Raw genomic sequence first — 22040 nt, forward strand, 5'->3', positions numbered from 1 at the left:
GCCCTTAACTGGACCCTGTCACAACATAACTTCCCATCATGGACAAAGAATAAACCCTGACCTTGTGGACACCATTACCACCATTGGAATTACTGCTACCATAAAGATAATCCATTCAGAGGCCCCATGTGAACTTTGCCCCTCCACGCCTTCACCAAAGGACTTGTAACGATCAGTGAAGTACTAAGACCAATCTTCAATGATCCTTGTCTGAAGAGACTCAACAATCCTTATTCTCCTAGGCCTCTCTGCAGCATTTGACACAGCCCCACACCCTATCCTCATCAGGCACCTCATGTGATTGCCATCCAATGACCTTCTCTCTGCTGGATCGGCTCCTTAACTGACAGAATCAAGTGTCAGCCTGGTAACTTACTCCTTGAAAGCCCACAAACTCATCTGTGGAGTGCCTCAAGGTTCATTGCTCGGTCCCACCCTCTTCAATGCATAAATGATCCCTGTGGGGGAAACATCCTTTACAATGCAACCATTACATCCCACTACACTTACAACACAGTCATTACATTGCAACATCCTTTAGAACGCATGTCACTACAACACAGGCATTACAATGCATGACACTACATCACATGACACTACATTGCATGTCACTACAACGCAGGCATTACAGCGCATACTATTACAACGCATGCCATTGCAAGCATAGTACCCCTACACTATCCAATACTTATACTACTGTTGCACCCCCTGGAGTTAGAATAGTAATTTGTACCCTTACACTATCCAACACTTACCCCACTGTTGCACCCCTGGAGTTAGAATAGTCATTTTTACCCTTAATCTATCCAATACTTACATTAAATGCAATGTAATGGTATGCGTTGTAAAGGTACAATGTGATGTAATGGAATGCGTTGTTTAGATAGTTTCTAAAAATGCAATGTAGTGTCATGTGATGTATTGGAGTGCGTTGGAAAAGAAGTTGTGATGTAAAAACTGCGTTGTAAAGGCATGCGTTGTAAATGTATGCGTTGTAACGTCATACATTCCCCTGTGGTCAACATCATCTGTGCACCCAACATCAACATGCTCTTCTATGTCAACAACACACATTTCATACCCTGCTTCCTGGACAAGTCTTTCAACACAAGAAACTATTTAAACACCTGCATTGCTGAAATTGCTAACTGGATGAAAGTCAACAGTCTACTGCACAACACAGACAAGAGAGAAGCAGTGATCTTTGGTAGAAACACCTCGTGAGAGAACTTCATCTAGTGGCCGACCTAGCTTGAATCTACACCTACACCCAGCATTCACACTAAGACCCTCAGAATAATCATTAACAGCAAAGTGAACATGAACACATAAGTCAACTTCGTCACTGCATCCTCTTTTAGACTCTGAAGATGCTTAGGAAGAACTTCAAAAAGCTCCCAAATAACACTAGAAAAACAGTCACTCACACCTTAGTCACCAGCAAGTTGGACAACAGGAGCATCCTCTACATCGGGACCACCAAGCAACTCACTAGCAGACTACACACCCTTCATGACTTGGCAGTCAGGTTCATCATCAACCTGCCACACAAAACTCACATACCATCACACCTCTGGCAGGCTCCGCTGTCTTCCAATACAAAAACACAATTATTTGAAACTCCTCAAACACATTTAAGGTACTACACAACTTAGGCACCAGGTACCCAAACAGTTATATCAATAACCTCCCAGAACCCTTCGCTCTGCAGGACTCCTACTCACACACATCCCATGCATAAAGAGAACCACATCAGCACAGACTTTCTCTAACATCAGTCTTAAAGCATGAGAGGACCTTCATTCCACTTCAGTGTCTCCTCCTCTCTATTTTAATACTGCAAAAAGCTGAAGATCTGGCCTTACAATTAACCAACCTACCAAAGGTAGGACTAGGCACACACTCCTGCTTAGCACCAGGATACCTCTGTGGATAATAGTGCAATTTACTAATCTAAATAACATAATATTTATGTCTCAGTTGCAGTTTTGAGGCATACAATTAGAAGTGCAGAGATCTGTGGGAACAGCATGGCAAATGCTAGTTAATGTCCAAAAAGTCATGATTCAGCTGATGTTTACCTGTTGCATTGCATTTCCCAAACCACCAACCTGCTAGTCCCTTAAAGAGCACTCACTATCAGTCCATCTAATGTCGGGCAGTGACATGACGATGTAAGTGGTGTTTGCATGTTCAGTTTTGCAGAAAATGATTAATTTGCAAGTCCTATTTTAAGATGGAAATGAATGCTGCTCCTGCCTTTGTGAATGTATTTGCAGTTTTGCATGTGGATTTGGGACGTTATCAGTCTGTAAGGCGAACTTACATGAGGCAATGATTTATTGAATCGGCCCCTAAAATGTTATTGGTCCAAAATAATCTGTATGTATGTGCTGAATTCACGTTAGAACATGTAGGTACTACAGTCATTAATGTAGCTTAGTATAGTTATTCCCCAAAACCTCCTGTTTCTATGTACTATAGAAATATATCTTATATGCTCCCTTTACCACTTACTTGCCTTCAGGTACCTGTCTCCATTTGCAGTGAGCTGTGTCATCCAGGTTATAGAAAAGCATCTATAGAAGGGAAGCCTAGATGTTGCTTTGAGTGTGTCCTATGTTCCGAAGGAAGCATCACCAACCAAACAGGTGGGTAACATTAGGCTGTTTAAATTAGTTAAACAATAAGAATTGCAATACATTTAATGGTGCAAGGCATCAATGCAAAGGGACTGCTCAGGCTTTGATTTAATTTCCTTCTCTTCTATGCTGAGCAGGAGCCTTACCACTAAATGTGTGATTTGCACTTCTAATGAGTAATGCCTGAGGTCTCTGTGTTGCTTAATTCATCAACCAGGTCAAGGGCAGGGCGTCCCTATAGCCTCGATGTCCTGGGAAAGTCATAGCTTGAAATATAGTGCTCTAGTGTCCCAACAAACTCTTCACAATCAGTTATTTCACATTTATATAGCTGGCATACCCATTTACACAATAGCAAAGTAAACTACGCATCACCATAATATGTTAAAAAAAGCAAGTCCTTTTTTTCCTTTTTCTAGTAATTGATTTCTGTTCAAACATTTATCTCATGACATCAATTACATTATCAATTAAATCAGTTCTTGTAGAACATATTTTCACAGCACTAGTGCTTTGTAGAGACATTATTAATTCAATTTCGACTATAGAGTGACAGCTTTGTTTGTAAATGTGTTTGTACAGATTTATTCCTGCACCATAAAAGTGAGCATTTCTACATTCGGCCTTAGTCACTTTTTTGGAGCTCAGATTCTTCAGGCTGGGCAAGGCCACAATCTATATTCGTAGAGAGCTACACAAAGCCCAGTACCTTCTCCACGAGGTCCTGCTGAATTGGATTTGTTTCTGTTGAAAAGTTCTGAGTGGGAGTAACTTGAATTGTTGGTTCAGCTGTTTCGCACCTCCATTGCAGATTTTTTCAGATTGGTCCTGGTCCTCCATAAGTTCTTGTAGGCAAAAAGTCCCTAAACCTCAAGTTTCAGGATGTGTGAGGCGGAATATACTTTGACACCAGCCGAGGGTTGGGAGAGCACTTGTGGTCAAAACTCCCTCTAGCAAAGGCTAGAAGCAGAGTCCAGGGTAGGGCCTGTCGGAACTGGTCTGATGAACAGTTGCAGGAAAGGCCTCTTGTAGCTTGTCCATGTCCCTCTACCGAGAAAGACAGATAAGCATGAGGACCCTTAGAGTCTACACCTTTGTCCTGGGTGCAAGTGGAATAGCAGGTCCAGTATTTTAGGCTCTTCTCAGGTGTCAGACAGCAGGTCCAGTCCTATTTTCCTCTCCCACAGGTACAGCAAGAGTTCTGAGGAGGGTACTGTGTGTGCAGCATTTACGCCTGGAACCAGCGTGTGTGCGCGGGAGGTGACTCCCAGTTTGGTGACCACCCCAGAGGTGTGGCCAGGGAAATGAGAAACCCCTTCTCTGTGGTCACTCTAAAACAGTTCTGGGAGCAGCTCATCTCCCATTAGGATTGATGCCTCTCATGCTCTGGGAACAAATAACACCTTCACAGGTGTAAGCTAACATTTGCATGTGACAGGGTAGACTTCTTTGAAGTTAATCAAGTTTCTGGGCACAGACCAGCTAGCCATCCTGCTAGAGAAACAGACCAACTCCCAGTACCCAAGCCTTTATTCCTGTCTGTTTCACACCTCAGAAAGGGGGCTATTCAGCTGCTAGATGACAGTTGGAGTTTGTGCAACTGGACCTACAGGGCTTTAGGCAAGGAAATGGTAACTTTGTAAAAGTGCCCTTTCCTAATAATTTGGTAGAAGTCTGGCTCCACAGGAGAATGAACTTGTAATAAATATTTTAAAAAGACAGAAAATGAGAACTTTCGCTGTTCCCTAGCAATAGATACCATTTTTAAATGTAATGTTGTAGCCCAAAGCTTTCCTATGGAACAGCCACCCTTGCCACAGTGAAAATAGAGGTTGCTGCTTTTTCACTGCAAGGATATATTTAACTTTAAACATTTACATATCCTTCTTTTAATTTGTCATGCATCCTGCATGTAAGTAGAGCTTACTTAGGAGTGACTTATTTACTATTTAAAAGGAATGTTACCCCTGTAAAAAGGGATTATTGTGACGGGTAGAATTTGCTGTTTAAAACTACACAGCTAGTTTACAAATGGTAGGCCTGCAGTCAGGTTTTCAATGTCATTGAAGTAGATGGCACAATGGGTGCTGCAGTACACATGTGACATTTAACCTACAGGCCATGGTTGCATTTTTGTATCATATACTGGGGACTTCTAGGTAAGTTAAATATGTCAATTGGGGTATGCCGTGTTGAAAGTGGGTGTATAGGTATTTTACCATAGGTTGGCAGGGGTAAAGAGTTCTACTGCCAGCCAAAATGGTCAAGACAGTAAACTGGGGGTACACTACACAAAGGATAGCCGTTGCCAACACACAGGTGTCCCTCCCCTATAGTAATTATTATTATAGCAACATCAAAGAAAACCTTTCACTTGCAATATGTGTTCTGAACAGAGGACAGCCTATAGTAAATAAAGTGGTGCTGTGGGCTTCTGAGAAAAAAAACAGAAAGGGAGAACATTGTAATTTTTAAAGGCAACCATAAATTCAAGTGCAGCACAGCTACTGATTGGACAGTTGGTTTCCTTACAAATGATTTGGGAATAAAAGATGAACACTTCTCTCTATTCTTCAGCTCAACTTTCTCTCTAATTAGAATATCTGTGGCATGAGGACTGATCCTGTCCCCACAAAACCTGTGCATCCTACCAGCTGGATGTAGCAGAATATGTCCTGAGCTTCAAATTAGGCAAAAACGCCTGACTACTCAAAGTTTTTGAATTTTATTTCAGTTCAGTTCAATACTCATTATTTCATCATTATGCCATAAAAGAGGCACCCTGTTAAACAGAAATAAAAGATACAGATAATTATGATCATACTAAAATCCCAAAAGGGAATACAATTTAAGTATAAAAAAATCAGATAAAAACATTACAAAAATATGATTGCTAAAGACAATGGAACACAATTATTTACCTTAGGAATATGCATAAAAACACAGTTTAAAATGATAGAGGATTAGTACAAATAAGGTGCTTGTTAGTTTTATCAACCCTTCAGCCAAACATACATTATCAATTTAATGTGAGGAGCACTCTGCATCATTAACCAAAGGTACTGAAAAAAATGTCCCCCTGGTTTACCATATGTCAAGAAGATACCCTGAAACTGCAAAAACAATAGGTTTACCAATATATTATTGTAAAATTCGGCATGCCAGCACATACTGAGTGATGCAGAGGTTCCTGGAGATGGGGATTAACCATTTAGCCCTGACCCTTCTATACGCTGGGCAGAAAAAGAGCATGTAAGCACTGTCTCCTTCACATGACCACAAGATGGACAGGTCATCTCTGCCGAACCAGCAGGGCCACCCATTTTGAGGTGTGGGTACAGAGTGATAGGGATCCATGCCGAAAGTGTACATACAATTTCCGAGCCAGGATTGGTTCTACTTCATCTAAAAATGGTTCTGAAAAATAAGAATCCTTGACCAAAAGGAAAACACTTGTTGAGGTATCAAATGCCTGTATTGACAAAAGCGAATCTAGCTTAAAAATCTTGAATCGCCTATTGAGCTAAATTTTTCTTGTAAGTAAGACTGACCCCTGAGCATCTTCCCTCAGGTTAGCAAGTCCCATACTCGGGAAAGTCTCTCTTAAATATTAGATCCTGGGGAGATTGCCAGCACTGGGGTGACTCAGTATTTCCTCCAGCCCATTATCATATAGTAATAGTTTGGGCGCAGCCCAGAGTTTTTTTCCAAAAGATTAATGGTCTTACTGTAATTCTTTCCAAAACTGGCCTATCCCTCAAATAAAGACTTAGCAGGATCAGGGGAGTACAGCACAAAAAACGATTGTCAACTATTTCTAAGGTTTTTGAGGTCTTATGACCCCAAAGCTTGGCACCGTTAAGGGCTACATCCAATGCTTGGTAAGAATACAACTAGATAACCGGGAAAACTGGTTTAAAGAAGGACTCCAAGTGGAACTTCCACCGCCTCCGACATGCTGCTCCAATTTTATCCTTCATTTTGAAATATGATGGGCCCAGTCTATATTCTCGTCTAGGGTAGTACCGAGATATTTAAATTGGTAAACTTTATCTAACAGGGTTCCAATCAGAGTGGGTTTGGGATGTTTGGTGTCGCACAGGTTGAAAACCAAGCATTTTGTTTTGCTCAGATTAATTTCTAACCCTCTCTGGTCACAGAAACTTCTGTTAATGCTGCGGCAAATGGACTGACACCGCGTCTCCCGAAATCCGTACGATGTGAAAACTGACACAAATTGACTCATTGACCGCTGATTCACCTATTAGAGTGAACACGCTATTTCTGTTACGGATCTGATTACCTCGATGAGGACATGTTTTTTCTATTTTGAGTTAATACATCACTAATTTGAGCCTCTATGGACACTATACAAATTGACATGCTCTCTCTAAAATGTATTAAACCTCACTACTGCCCTGAAGAAGCCCTATTCAGGGTGAAATGCGTTGGCTGCATCTGCTTTGTATCACCATCTGTGGTTGTGGGACTATGAAAAGAAGAATGACCTCACTGAAGACTCCAGAACCAATTGCTTTTCAGCATTTGTGCTATTTACGTCTGTGATGCCTCTCTGTGCTCTGTAAACCTGCTCACAGAAACTGCTAAATTCATCCAGAATTCTCTGAATACCCATTAGCAGCTTAGATACAAAAAAATGTTTTCCTCAAAATTCATCTATTTTTAAAGATCTCAATTCCATGTACAACTCATCTATGACACATGTTTTATGTTCAACCTGCAGATTGACCTGCGCCTTTTATCATTTACTGGCCCTCTGCTTTGAAAATTTCCCAGAGGGTGCTAAATGCAGTTTTCTTTTTTTGTAGAATACTTTATAACACCTTTGTCTACTTGTCTGTGCATGTAATCCATGCCTATTCTTTTCACTGTGATATTTCCAGATTTCAAGTTATAAACCCAACTGATATTCCAGAGGTTTTACCCTTCCAATCATGACCAACACCTTTTGAAACATAAGTATCTCAAAACCTACTGGACACGATTAAATAAAACAAAAAAAGCTGCTTTTTATTGCAATTTTACTATCATGCTACATTTGGCTTAATTCCTTTCAGCAGGTTTTCCAGTAAAATAAGAGAAAATTACATTCTGGTTCTTGAAAATAAACTGTTTCTTTTTTTTATCCACCACTAACCCTTTTCCAATTAGAACTACCTGCACAAAACATGTCATGTCAAAATGTAGATGGGTCAACAGATGAGTAGCTGTGGTGTCATTGGCTGAATCTGCATAAAACTTGAAATTACAGAGTAGGGCTTAACGTGCTAAAGATCTGCAAATTACATGCAGATTTGGCAAATGGCAACATGCATCCCAGTCCTTGAAGGGCACGGCTATTTCATCACATGAAAGCCTGCTTCTGTCTCCAGATCCCACTGCATGCAGCCAAATGTGTTGAGCACTGGGACCCATGATGCAACCACTGGTGACATTCTGACTGCATGCTAAGGCCCTGCACTTGAAACTTGCTGAGCATAACTAAAGGACGTATGCAGTGACACAGTGGCATGGTGGCTGATGCAGGCCCTGGTCCACGGCATATTCATAATTGCCAAAGACCTGGCTTATTGACCCAGATGTATGGGGTTTACCATGGAGCTGATATGAGTCACACTTCTCTTCTAGAGCCTATCGTGCAGCATACCCTGTGGTATGTGGGCGGTCATAGGCCCTGTGCCTATGCTCATTTTCAAAACCACGAGTATTGAGACCTATGGTGTAGTGGGTGACACTGGGGACCCTGCACTAAACCAAGGCTATATGCAGCAGATACAATGGTGCAGTGGCCTAGCCTCAGGTCAGACATGCCTTGAGACCATAGCCCACTGCGCTCAGCTGTGCATCTTGGTCTGTACCGTACATTTGATCAATATGTGTGATAGATGGAGGTATGACATTACAACGCAAACTATTATAACACATACCTTTAGAATGCGGGCAATACAGTGCAGCTTCCATTACAAAGCATGCCATTACAACGAAAGCCATTACAACACATATTTATTTATTTATTAAGGAGTTTTATATAGCGCTGGCCAGGCCTGAGGGTATCAGAATGCTTTACAACAATCGTAACGAGAGAATCACATAATATGACAGTGGTATAGAAATTGGCTCATGGCGCTTTGGAAGCCATTTCAATGAAAAGTAATATTTTAACACGCCGGGTGCTTACCTCAGGGAAGGTGCTGGTCAGTGAGGGATATGCGTTGTATGGCATTCGTTGTAATGGATCATGCGTTGTATTGACCACGTTGTAAAGGCAATGCGTTGTAATGGATGTTTCAACATGCAGCAAACCTAAAAAGTCTAAAAAAAATCACTGAAAATAACTCTTTTTAAAGATACATTTTGGATACTTCTATTTGTAAGTCATTAATGTGAATTAATAAAAACCTCAGAAATACTTTGCAAAAAACTCACATATAGGAAAGGTATGTTTCCAAGGCAAAGCCTAAAAACCCTGAAATTCGCCAGTTAGTGTATGCTAAGCAGACAATAACTCAAACCCCTATGCACTGTTCATTCCCTCACACATAAATCATTAGTGGCATCTTAAATGACTTCATCAGTGACAGCACTGATGATATCACATACAACCTGTGATATATATTTGAGTGATGTTATTATAACGAATAGTGTGGTATGGAAACCCAAATGTCACACATGAAATATGGAAATTATTTCAGGAGTCACTGTAAATATTGACCACTTCATATTTCATGACTTCTCCAAGCTATCTGTGCAACTTTACTTTGTCCTTTTAAAAAAAACATTTTGTTTAAAAATTTGAAAAAATTTGAATATTCAGATCAGCACCCATTGTAGTCTGTACATTTCAGAAAATAGCATCAACAATCTTTTCAGTCTACAGACAGTATATATTTTTACCAAACCAAAACATACTTTACTAAACTTCTAGAATAACATCGCAATAAAAACCCCAATCTACTTTGTGGATCTTTACATTTGTCCATTGTCTATTCAGCATTCTATTCATGAAGGGTAAGCAAATGCTGAGCATTTTAAGACCCATATGTACCTTTTGTTATCCGCACCTTTCAAAAGCAGATAACAAAATTGTCCTCCTTCCATAGGTAAAATGATTGTTTGATAAAGCAGACATTTTTAAAGATTCCACATTTATAACTGTGTAGTTAATTAACAACAGTTAAACAGTGTTGGAACTGGGCTTCCTGGTTGGCTGAGTTATGCACTCAGACCAGGCTGAAACCACCATTCTAGTCAGGGTAAGCTAAATACACACTGAATGATAACCTGTGCTCACCCTCTGATAGCTTGGCATAGAGCAGGTAGGTGCGTCTAAAGAGGCAATGTGTAAGGTATTTGTGCAACTCACACACACGCACACAGTAACACATTGATAATACCACAAAAAGACAATTCACAGGTTTAGAAAAATAGATTATTTTATTCAAACAACACAAGGCAAAAACAACAAACTACTAATGTATAGAAGTTGAGATTGAATTTTAAAGAAATAAATGCATTAAAACTCTTAGAAGCAAGTAGCGCTAAAAAGGTAACGTTAAGTGGCACTGGACCGGGGCAAAGTCAAAGTTATGGCCAACCGCAATGGAACAATGGCTTGCTACAGAAACTAGACAGGTCCGTGAACAAAGTACTTTTCCTAGTCACAAACAGCGAGATGTGTCGATGTCGAGGCTTGCAGGTGCAGGATGCACCTATCTTCCCCATGCAGTGAAGGCGATGCATCAGTTCTGAAGACAGGTGTCAGAATTGAGAGGTGCTGAGCAATTCTGCAATGCAGTCAAGAGGATGCATGGATCTCACCAAACTGCAGTGGTGGCGATACTTTGTGTGATGTATCGATCTCTGGAGGCAAATAGCAGGTTCCGTGATGATGCACCCATTTTACTCCTGCCACAGGGTCAATGCAGCAGTTCTGCTACCCTCAGACAGGAAATGCATTGAAATCCACGTTGCAAGTAGCTGGGCCACTTCCAGAGAGCCATGCACAGGTGCAGGAGTAGAGACTTTGATATTCCTGAGTCTCAAGCAACAGGGGCAATACTACAAGCCCTTGTAGATCACTTGGAGTGAAGGCAGAGTCAAGCTCCCCATCAGCAGAGAAAGAGAGCAGCAGGCAGCAGGACAATAAACAGAAAATCAGGCCTTCTAGATCAGCAGTCTAGTTGAAATCTTTAAGCAGCACAGCAGTTCCTCTGGCAGAGCTTCATTTACAAGTCCAAGAGTGTCTGATTTTAGGTGGTCAGAGACCCAGTACTTATACCCAAAAGTGCCTTTGAAGTAGGGAGGTGACTTCAAAGCAGCTTCCTGAGGTTCACAAGTATCCCTTTTAACCCAGTCCTGTCTGTCGGGATATCTGTGAAGGGTAATCAGTCCTTTGTGGAGGGACAGGACACTTCCTTTTCAAGTGAATTATTAGCCCCTCCCTTCCATCTTGCCCAGGCAAGGCCATCAGATGCATATTCCGAATACGTATTGAGTGTTCATGAGGAATCTGATGTGAACTCAAAGTCATGACGAGAAATTGATTTTGAACAAAAGTACACTGAAATGAATAACTGAATAAATGTGATAATTCTGGAAAATTGGTTCCTGGCTGAGATTTGATATCCATGTGTAAACTCAGCAGTGCAATTAAGGGTCTCTTCCACAACGTGGACGGCGCAAATTTTTCTAAGCATTTACACACGTCTGGGATCAGAAGATGATACATTATTGCATGCCAACAAACTTACAACAATCTATCAACACATCAGAAAAGTGGTTATAATTTAACAGTGAGTTGTCCAAATCACCAATGAATCATATTGTAACCATCTATTGTAATATTTTGTGTTTTTTATGGCTCAGTGAATGATTGATGATGACTATTATGATGAATCCTGCTTCACCAGTAAGGAGGATTCATCATTACTATTCCAAAGATATGAAATATTAAAAAGATACTTCTCATTGATCAGGAATTACCAGCTGAAAAGTGTATTAAGGAATTTGAGTACTAGCCTATGAAAGGGGTAGGTCTCACAGTAGTACAAACCAAATTTGGGTGTTTGTACCTTTCACTTACAAGGCACTCTGCCTTTAGGGTTACTTAGGGGTGACATATATGTGATAAAAGGGGGTTAAAGAAATAGTAAGTAGTTTTAATGGCCAAATCGAAGTGGAAGTAAACTGCACTCACAGGCCCGCTAGTAGTATTTCACAGGCTCTGGCTTTTTGTGATACCACTTTACATGGGACTTACTAGTTGATCAAATGTGCAAATCAGGTATAAGCCAATGTCACCAGTTTTAGAAGATAAGCACATGCTTTATAGCATTGGTTAGCAGTGATAAAGTGCTCAGAGGCATAAGGCCAGCAAAAAGAACAGGAGGCAAAAGGTCAGCGAGAAGGCCATGCAAAAGATGACAGGTCTATCAAACATATAGTTCATTGTTTAACTTACTGTTTTCAATGAACATTTCCTTGTTTGAAAAAAGCACATTTTGAAACTAACTGCCCCAAAATAAATATTTAATTCTAACAGAACATGACATGCATCCTGGGGGCCTTTGGCATTGTGGTTTATGATGCAAGAGAAAGAGACAATCTGCATTGGATTGAGGCGCAATATTTTCAGTTGTCCAAACATATTCCTTGATTCTTCAGTATTTCATTGACTGACTTGCTATAGCCACCATTTTAGCCCTACTGTCCAGATATCTGTAATTTATTTGACCTCAGTTGACCCTTAGTTTTAAGGCATTTTTGGAAAAGGTGCTGAACAAATCTTCACAAAGCCAAACCATATCTCAAGCTGGACTGCATCACTTAACATCATTCAAGTTTCATTATAATCCCTTCAGTAGTTTTTCCTGCAGCTGCAAAAGACATTTCCCTATAAGTATTAATATTCAGCATTTTTAGAACCTTCACTCCCACATACATTTTTCTAAGATGAATACAAAGTCATAAAGATTAAAAAACATATCAGTGTTGTGCGTAATATTATGTGACTAAAACAACAGGTTTGCGGATGCCGAAAAAGTGAATGGACACAATGGTTAAAAAAATGCTTTTTACTTTCACTAATCATTGTTATATCGTTAACACTAATCTGTGTTTTATATATTGATTATCTCATCTAAGTTTTCATGATCTTTCCTAGATTCTGCAGACTGCTTGAAGTGTGCCTATGATCACTGGTCCAGTGCATTAAGAGACAAATGTATACCAAAATCTATTAGCTTCCTGTCTTATGAGGAGCCTCTTGGTATGATATTAGCGTTAATGTCTGTTTTCTTCTTCCTTAATGCTTCCTGTGTCTTTGGTGTCTTTATTTGGTACCAAGACACTCCAGTGGTGAAAGCTAACAATCGTGGCATCAGTTATCTCCTGCTCATCTCACTCATGCTATGCTTCCTCTGTGCAATGAATTTCATTGGCCGTCCCAAGAAACTGACCTGCATGTTGCAGCAAATCATCTTCGGAGTCATCTTCTCCCTTTGTATTTCTTGTGTGCTTGCTAAAACCATCATAGTGGTGATTGTATTCAGAGCCACAAAACCCAATAGCAATCTCAAGAGGTTCTTAAGTCCAAAGATTGCTTACACCATTGTTCTGGCTTGCACACTGATTCCAGTGACTATTGGGGTTGTTTGGCTGACAACGTCCCCTTCTTTCCCAGAACATAGCACTAGCCCAGCCATGAGAGAGATATTCCTTGGATGCAACGAGGGCTCTGTTGGATGGTTCTACAGCATGTTGGCCTTCATGGGTCTCTTAGCTTGTGGGAGTTTCTTGATCTCATTTCTAGCCAGGAAGCTCCCTGATACCTTCAATGAGACCAAGTTCATCACATTCAGCATGCTTGTGTTTGTCAGTGTTTGGCTGTCATTCATACCAGCTTATCTGAGCACAAAGGGGAAATATATGATTGCTGTTGAGGTTTTTGCCATTTTGTCATCTAGTGCTGGACTTCTCTTTTGCATATTTGGTCCTAAAGCATTCATAATATTTTGGAGGCCAGAGAGGAACACAAGAGACTACTTATCTTCAAAATCAAAGTCAAGTTTGAAAAATAAAAACTAATGCTAACCATTTTCACATATGCTTTGGTTTCCAATAATTTACTTTACCGGCTGGAGAAAGGTGTACATATGTAGTACACAGGCATGGAATTGTTATATTGTACAACATCTATATTACATCACAAGAACTTCTTGGGAATGTCATTCTAATAGTTCAACAGCAGATGCAATTGGGGTTTGCTTTCAAATAGCAAACTCTAGGATGGTGTGAAATTCAAATAACTACAATATGTAATATGTATTTATTCATGTTTTAAAGTAGTTGCCACATTGTAAGTACTTCAGGTCTAATGTGTTCTATACTATTGATAGTGACTATATGGCCCGCCGGACACACAAGGCCCACCACTCCATTTTTTCAGGGCTTACTTAATAGCACCTGCACTGCAATTTAAGTCTGAACAAGTAAAAGTAGATACTTTCATTCCAGAGTGCCGCCCTGTTATCATAGAATTGTAAACAAAGTAGCAGTGCATAAAAGTGGCACTGCGAAAAAACACTTTTGACAAAACCAACTCATGTTTATAGGAAATGTATGTTTGTCATGTTAATGTTTTACAAATGTAAATCATTCACTTATTTAAACATTGCTTTCCCAGGTGGTCATGCAATGTCTTTGCTTCTCTTTTACATAATAATTGTGATTTCATTAACATATTTTGTGTGAATTTAAAAAAGCACAGGGAAGAAGAGTGAATGAAACAAATATATATAAACAATTGCGCCTAAGGCAGACGCAAATCAGTGTGTGGCAGAAGCAAAATGTCAACCTTAGAAAATAAGAAGAGGACATATTTAGAACAGAACTTCTACATCTCAGTCTCTCACCTTCATTATTGCAAATGTTTCATGATTGGATTTCAGTCAAACACATGGATTTTTTATGCACCATTCTGGTGCAAGTGATCCAATTTTCTGCTGATTGCCTTTGTACGCAGCACAAGTGGCACATTATGGGTGACTTTCAACCTTGCTTTTTATGAAATGCATGTTCCATTCTTTGACTTGTAGGTTTATTTTTAACTTTCCCGCATAGGCTAAACAAATTCAAACATTCAAAGGGCTTGTGGCTAAAAATGCAGGATTGGCAGAATCATTTAACATTACATGACTTGTGGCATTTTGGCTGCTGTCAATCTAGTGCATACAGACACAAATTGGAGTCTGTTTATGTGTTAATAAATGTATATGTTATTCCACGACTCCCTTAAGCAGGTTAACCTCCCTGCTCAGCTCCAACTCCTCTTCTTTCTTGAAACTCAACATCACCAGTGTTCTACATTCTGCATTCCTTTACCGAACACCGGCTCCACTCACATTAATACATGAGCCAGTCTTGTAATGGTTCTTTAAAACATAACATATGTCCTCACTTACGATAACCTTTACAAAGGAGAAAATATTACCAACATATAAATCCAAACTATCAAACAACTGTACAAAATACCATACCTACAAACTTAAGATAATTATACCGATGATTGAACTGAACACACAAATTATTTGTACTTCTTCGGAAATGTAATTTCTCGTATCTTTCTGCCACCGTCTTGCTCCTCCATGTCAGCCGAACCTTAATTCTTGAGTTTTTTACTCACAATCGCTCCAGCATCTTTTCCTTCTCAACCATTGTCTTCACACATATCACTTACTTTTACCAACCTGCTCTTATTCCATCTTCATCCATCCTGCAATTCTACATAATTCCTCCCTACACTCTTGACCACCTTGGGTTCCAAAAATACCGATCTTACTTTTCTTATGCACACTAGCAATTTAAATCTGACCTTTTAACCACATACCACATCAAGCTCCTTAGCTCTGGCCCTCTCATCAAATGACTTTTTATACAATATTTGCTTTTCACTAACCTTCTTCTGCAATGCATGCTCATCAACCTTAACACCTCTTATCTTATAACCAAAAGCAACATCCAGTTTCAGTTTCCTCTTTCTCAAATGGAGATAAATCTGTGATACAGTGTATACTAATAATAATAATATAGCCTTATAGCCCGCCGTAGCGGGCTATACCGGCTATTAAAGGCCCACTGAATCGTTAAAGGCCCGAGCCGAAGGCAAGGGACTTTAACGAAACAGCGGGACTTTAATAGCCGGTATAGCCCTGCTACGAAGGGCTATAAGGCTATTAGAACATTCTGCCACTAGAGGGCAGAATGTTCTAACAAATTAAACAAAGGGTTCTCGAAGCTCGAGGGGATATAAATCCCCTCAAGCTTCGAGAAGCCTTTGTAGAACATTGGAATGTTGCTCTGCGGGCCTTTACCGGCCCGTAGAAGCATGGAGCAGTCCATTGTCTGCAATGGAGCTACCAACATTCCAATGTTCTAATAATAATAATAAGCAATCTTTATTTGGCAGGAACACTGCCATAAACAAAATCATACATTGAGAACAATATAAAACTAATTAAAAACATATTTCATCACACAGTAATCATACAAATGCCATTATCATTCTGAAGGAAATCTGGACAATCCTAGACTTAAAATTACTCTTAGGAGTACCTAAAAACAGCACTATTCATTACGTAAGTTTCCAGCGGCATAAATACCATCCTAAAATCTTTCCTTTACATTTAATTCTACTATCATCCAAGCCTGGTACCACAGTGTCCCTCCCGAGCTCACTCAGTATACCGCGTATACTAGGTTTTTTTATGCCTATAACAATTTCTTTATATGATTGATAACATTTCTCCCATTTGCCACTGCCAATTGAATGCTCTCCTTCACAAGCCTATTGAACTTTTCAACAAGACCACTGGCCCTCGGACTGTTTTGCAATGACAAATGTTCCTGTGGCATAAATATGTTTCTACATCCTGTGAACAAAATTGTGAACCATTGTCCGATATCATTTCTTCTGGATAAACTTCTTTAATGAATATTTTCTCCACAAATTGTATTACATTTTTACTTGTCACTTCATTCATGAATTCAATCTTAACCCACTTCGAATAATAGTCTACCATGACTACCACAAGCCTGTTGTGATGTTGCATATTATCAAAAGAACCCATTATATCTACGTCAACCTTCAACCAGGGACGGGAGTTCCACGCCTCCATGTAGCCGCAGGTGACTCATGACCCCGCCCCCTGCCCCCCGCAATGGCGGCGTGTACCTGGCTGAAGAGCAAGAAGCTGCATCTTTTGCTGAATCTCTCGAGCTGCTGGGGCTGCTGAAGAAGGGATCCATGTGGATTTGAGGATTTTCGGCATCGGAAGAAACACGCAAGAAGTGCTGAGGCTTCCCTTTCACTTTATGGCAGCGACGGCAGTTACACAGGGCGGCTGCGGCCCTCAGTAGCTAGGAGGGCAGCAGCAGTAGTAAAAAGGAGCAGAGAAGAGAGGCGGTTGAGGACTCTGTGTCCTTTTTAATTTAATCTGGGAAGAAAGGAGCCCTTTCTGCTTCCAGCTTACCTCCCCCGGTGGCTGCTTGCAGGACAAACAACAGTGTGAAGCAAATTTTGGTGAGCGCGGCATGTCATAGAGGAGGGGTAAAGCGGGAAATTGGGACTCGAAATCAAGGACTCATAGCAAAAAGAGGTGAGGAGGAGAGGAGGTGAGAGCAGAACCTGGGAGGAGGAGGAACTGGCTATTTACGGACTCATTTTGAACGTAGTGCAACAGAGTGTAGCAGAGTGTAACAGAAAGCCAAACATTAAAGTTCTGCTTTTGGAAGCACACTGAGAAGTCAGAAGACAGAGACACAGCTGAGGCCAAGGAGGCATTCTCTTGCATCTTTTGTGACAGGAGTGGTAAAATTAGGGAAATTAAAAAAATAAAAAAGGACTTTGAACAAGACTTTGAAAAGTAAAAGCCACTTTGGGAGAAAAAAAAGAGGAGAGAGAGGGGAAATAAGAGGGGGAATAAGAGTGAGTGACGACAATGGGGAAACCCCAGAAAGATGTTGTTGTGGCAAGCAAGCCCAGTAAACTAGATGTTGCTGCTGCGGCTCACCTCAAAGGTAAAACTCGCCGGGCACGGGCCAAAAAAAAAGCCACGCTTCGGGTCAATAAGGAAAAAGAAAATAATTATAGTTCCCCTGATCTTAATAGCACCTATGAGATCTCCGAAAATGAGTCCCCCTCATTATCGCTTCTCCCCAACGCGAGGGGTTGCCTGAATCAATGCCAGAACAGGCTCACATTACATCAGAGCAGACAGAGGCTGTTGTTTCAACATCTTCTCAAGGCAACTTGATGCAGGATAATCAGGCAAAAACTAGTAAAGGAGTGAAGGAATATCCTCTGTTTATAAAGAAATCTATTCTACAGATTTCACAATCCCCTCCATTAATCATAACCTCAGCCTCCGAATCACCTAATATTTTGTTGCCGGGACCAGGATTGGCTCCAACGGAACTACAAGAAAAACTGATTCCTAAGGGCCGGGAATTGGATCCTATGGTAATTCCGCATCCACAGCCAAACTCAACTCCAGCTCAAGCATCAGCTGTACCTCCAATACCCCCAAGTACTTCAAATATAGCGGGAAAAACTACACCAATACCAAGTCCTACCCAGGTTCAACTTTCACCTAAATTGCAACTTCACCTATAGGGGTGTGCCGGGGTATTCAGAGTCACTGAGGGTGTAATATCATGACACTCAGGGATATCTTGCGGAGGGGCGAAATGTGGGTAGCGTGGGGGGACTTTTCCCACATTCTGTGATGTATTCCTATAGGTTCTGTATAGATCCCCCTATTCCTGACCCTATTCTGGTTAACAAATTAACTAGCAGCCATCCCATGATGCAGAAACCGTTATCTGATTAAGCCAGACCACGGCACAGGAGCACGTTATCTGATTAGGTCATGACGCTTGCCATCTAATTAGGCAAGCATTATTCCTCCAGCCCCTGATAAGGCATACGGAGTTCTCAAAACAAATCAAACCTATGACAACCTGGGAAAATCCCTGCGGCCATTGTTTTGATTTCTCAAAGAACTTCAGTAAAAGAATGTGCTAACGACCAGCTCGTATGACATCCTTATTGACGTATCTATGTCCATCCTTACGTCAATCTCGGCACCTTACAGGTATAAATATTACCGACATTGCCTTAAGCAAACACACGCGGTGGTGACGAGATCGGAGCAGCGAGACTTGCCGAAGCCCAGCAGAGAGCGAAGCCCACTGGCGCTGCCCCGCCTTCCTGATGCGCTGAGAACGAGACGCTGCCTTTCTCCTGCCGAGAAATCCAGCTCCGGCGCTTCCGAGCAGCCCTTGCAGGCAGCTTGGAATATCGAGACCACAGACGAGAGATACCATCCCTCAACCATCCTAGATCTCAGGTACAGAACTGAATGACCCCTTGCAGAGAATTCTTGAGTCAGTCACTTGGCAAAACAAACTTAACTCAAACTGCTACTTTCTACTCCAGCCCACGTATTAGGCTTAGGTCAGGTACACCGGGGTAGGCGTGGTTAGAAGCACCAGTTGAGTACGATTAGTTAAATGTATATGTGTATGTATATATTCTATCCATTTTAAATAGCATATGGCTTAGAAACCATATCAATGCTTTTACAGTATTATTTCATAATTCTGCTTTTATTGTATGCACTTTACTTAACCATAAGTATTGCAATAATATCGATTCATTTCTCTTGTACGAGAAAAGAGACTGATCAATAAATAACATCTTTTATTGAACACGCCCGTCTCTTCCTTTTCTCTACAATCTGGTGAAACTAAGAATGCACGTACTGACTGAGTAAAATAAGTTGTCTTTTGTTTTCACACGACTCTAGAGATACACTCTTGATTAGGGGAGAGCAAAGTTGTCATGTTCTATGGTTGTCAGAAACTAAATCCCTTCTTGTCTATCCAGGGAGGTTCAACTCCTCCTTGCCTATTCGAGAAAGTTTCTAGTGAACTCTGAGCTAGCTGGCAAACCCAAAACTTTAAGTCTAATATCGACAGTAGAAGACCTAGTTAACGTCTGGTCTAGGTCTACACTATTGGAGGTATTATTCCAATGCGCAGAGCCTATTGGGATAATAGGAACTACACTACATGGCACCCAACGTTTGGAAAGGCGATAAAACTAACGCAAGACTTTAGAGTAACTCAGTCGTGCTCTTTCACTCAGACCCTTTTTTCCCATAATACTCCAAAGACGTCTGGAGTGGGTGAGAGGTAAAATCCGCCAAACCTCGCAGGAGGGAACTCCTATGTATGGTTCTTGGTTCAATCAACGTTGAAGGATACACTGTTCCAAAATATTGTGCATCTAATCTTTGTTTCCATAAGGAACCTGATCTGCAAACAAACAGAATAACCTTCCTGACAGTAAAATGTCAGAAAGTGATGATGAAAGAGAGAGAGTTAGATTAGCAGCTGAACTAATAGAAGCTGATAATACTATGCAAGAAGCAGACCCGGATATAAAACTCATCCCGGTCAACATAAGAAGATCTATAACGTTAAAACTTATAGAAAATGGACTGACACCAAGAGGTGGTACAGTCATATTCGTAATTGAGGCACACGAATATCGGCAGACAGAGGTATTCTATTCATGGATAAACTTTCCAGCAGCAAATGCTGTAACAAAGGACTTCCACTATTATAAAATAGAGGAACCTCCTAATGAGTACACTCCTTTCGAGGAAGTGGAAGTACCACTCAAATTCCAAGAGCACCTGCTCTTGTTTAATGGCGCCCTAAAACATAATAATCACATCACCAGGCTCGGTCCACTAGGTAGACCAGGAGCAACGTGGCCGGTCCTAGCCGGATACACACCACATCCAGACATCGAAAGAATGTCTGCAGCAGATCTTTTAGTACAACTAAAACAATTAATTAAAATATATAGACAATTAGTCCAATATGTAATGCGGACTTCAACTGTCCAACCAGTAATTAAAATTCCACAGCTGACCCCTCATCAGGGGAACACAAATAAAATTACACCACAGAACATACAGTCCTGCCTAGGTAAAGTACCAGCTAAACGGGAACAAATACCATTCTGGTTAGCACAAAAAATCACCCAAATAGAGGCGGTATTTCCAGATACCACCCCGGTAGAAAAACACAGGATTCTGACTATCTGTCTTCCAATGGGAATCGCACCACACGTGGAGGACTGTGACACTTGGGGTACAGTCTTTGCTTCCATTTACACAAAAACACATGGAGTTCCATCCATGTCAGTAATACCAGATGTGCTAAAACAAATTCAAGACGAATACGGTCCAGAACCCGCTTTAACTCTCGGTATGAAATTACTAAAACACTTCAAGCAGGTCTCGGCAATATTACTAGCCAACATAAAAGGAGAAGCAGCGAATGTGGCGATCCGCCAGAGGTTAAAAGAGACAGATATAGCAGACCAACCAGCTGAAATTTCCAGAATTATAGAAAAATCCTATGAAGAACTAGGTAGAGATAGTTTGGGTGGAATACCAGTGAAGCCCCAACTAATTGAAAGACCTGAAAAAATATTTATTAAAAATAATCTAAACAGTCAAAAGAAGAACTGGGATGGAAACAAACAATCCAATCCAAAAGAAAAGAGATTCCAGTCCAGAGGAAGGTCTCCTCGGCGGAGAGAAAGATCTCCGGACCAAGGACCCAAGTCTCCCCAAAGGGAGCCCTCTGTGAAAAGATACAACCTTGGAAATAGGGATAACATAAAGAAACCTGATAGATATCAAGATTTTGATACATTCAATTGGAAACTGCAGACACCAGAGTTAGCAAACCTCACAAAATATATGAAATAACTTTACGTATAGAAGGGGATAAGACTAGAAAAATAAGGGGCCTTTTTGGGGATAATCTCTCCAAGGGCTATGACATCCTTCTAGCTGAAAAAGATTGGCCACCAGAGTTTGTCAGGGAGTGCCCACATGGCGAAGAAATAATTATGCCTGCCTTCTCAAATCATATTCCAATTCATAAAAAATATACACTTGCAAGAAAGTGGGCAGTAGCTCAAGCTCCTGCTTTATATAAAAATCATGTGGGATGGGATGAGGAATCTCCTCCACACAAAATCCAGTTAAAATCACAACCTACTGCACAAAGGCAGTATCCAATCAAGCAAGAAGCTAAAAAACAGGTAAAAGAAATTCTAGATCAACTAGAATACCAGGGGGTGATTGAAACTTGCACCTCACAAATGAACAACCCTTTGTTTCCTGTCTCCAAACCAGACAATTCATATCGTCTAGTTTTGGATTACAGACACCTTAACTCATGTTGCAAAACTTTTGCAGTACAAAACTCGCATAGTGCTGCACTAATGAATAA

At 40.7% G+C, this 22040-nt stretch overlaps 1 protein-coding gene across 1 annotated transcript in view; it reads left to right on the forward strand.

The window, feature by feature from the left end:
* LOC144769170 (extracellular calcium-sensing receptor-like) overlaps window positions 1–13748 on the forward strand; it is an 80299-nt gene extending 66551 nt beyond the window's left edge. The window contains exons 4-5 of the mRNA XM_078653186.1: window positions 2528–2651; window positions 12826–13748. Coding sequence (XP_078509312.1) covers window positions 2528–2651; window positions 12826–13748 — 1047 coding nt within the window. The remainder of the gene's footprint in view (window positions 1–2527; window positions 2652–12825) is intronic.
* The last annotated feature ends 8292 nt before the right edge of the window (window positions 13749–22040 follow it).

This window comes from Lissotriton helveticus, chromosome 7 (assembly GCF_964261635.1).
Source record: "Lissotriton helveticus chromosome 7, aLisHel1.1, whole genome shotgun sequence".
Classification (NCBI taxonomy): domain Eukaryota; kingdom Metazoa; phylum Chordata; class Amphibia; order Caudata; family Salamandridae; genus Lissotriton; species Lissotriton helveticus.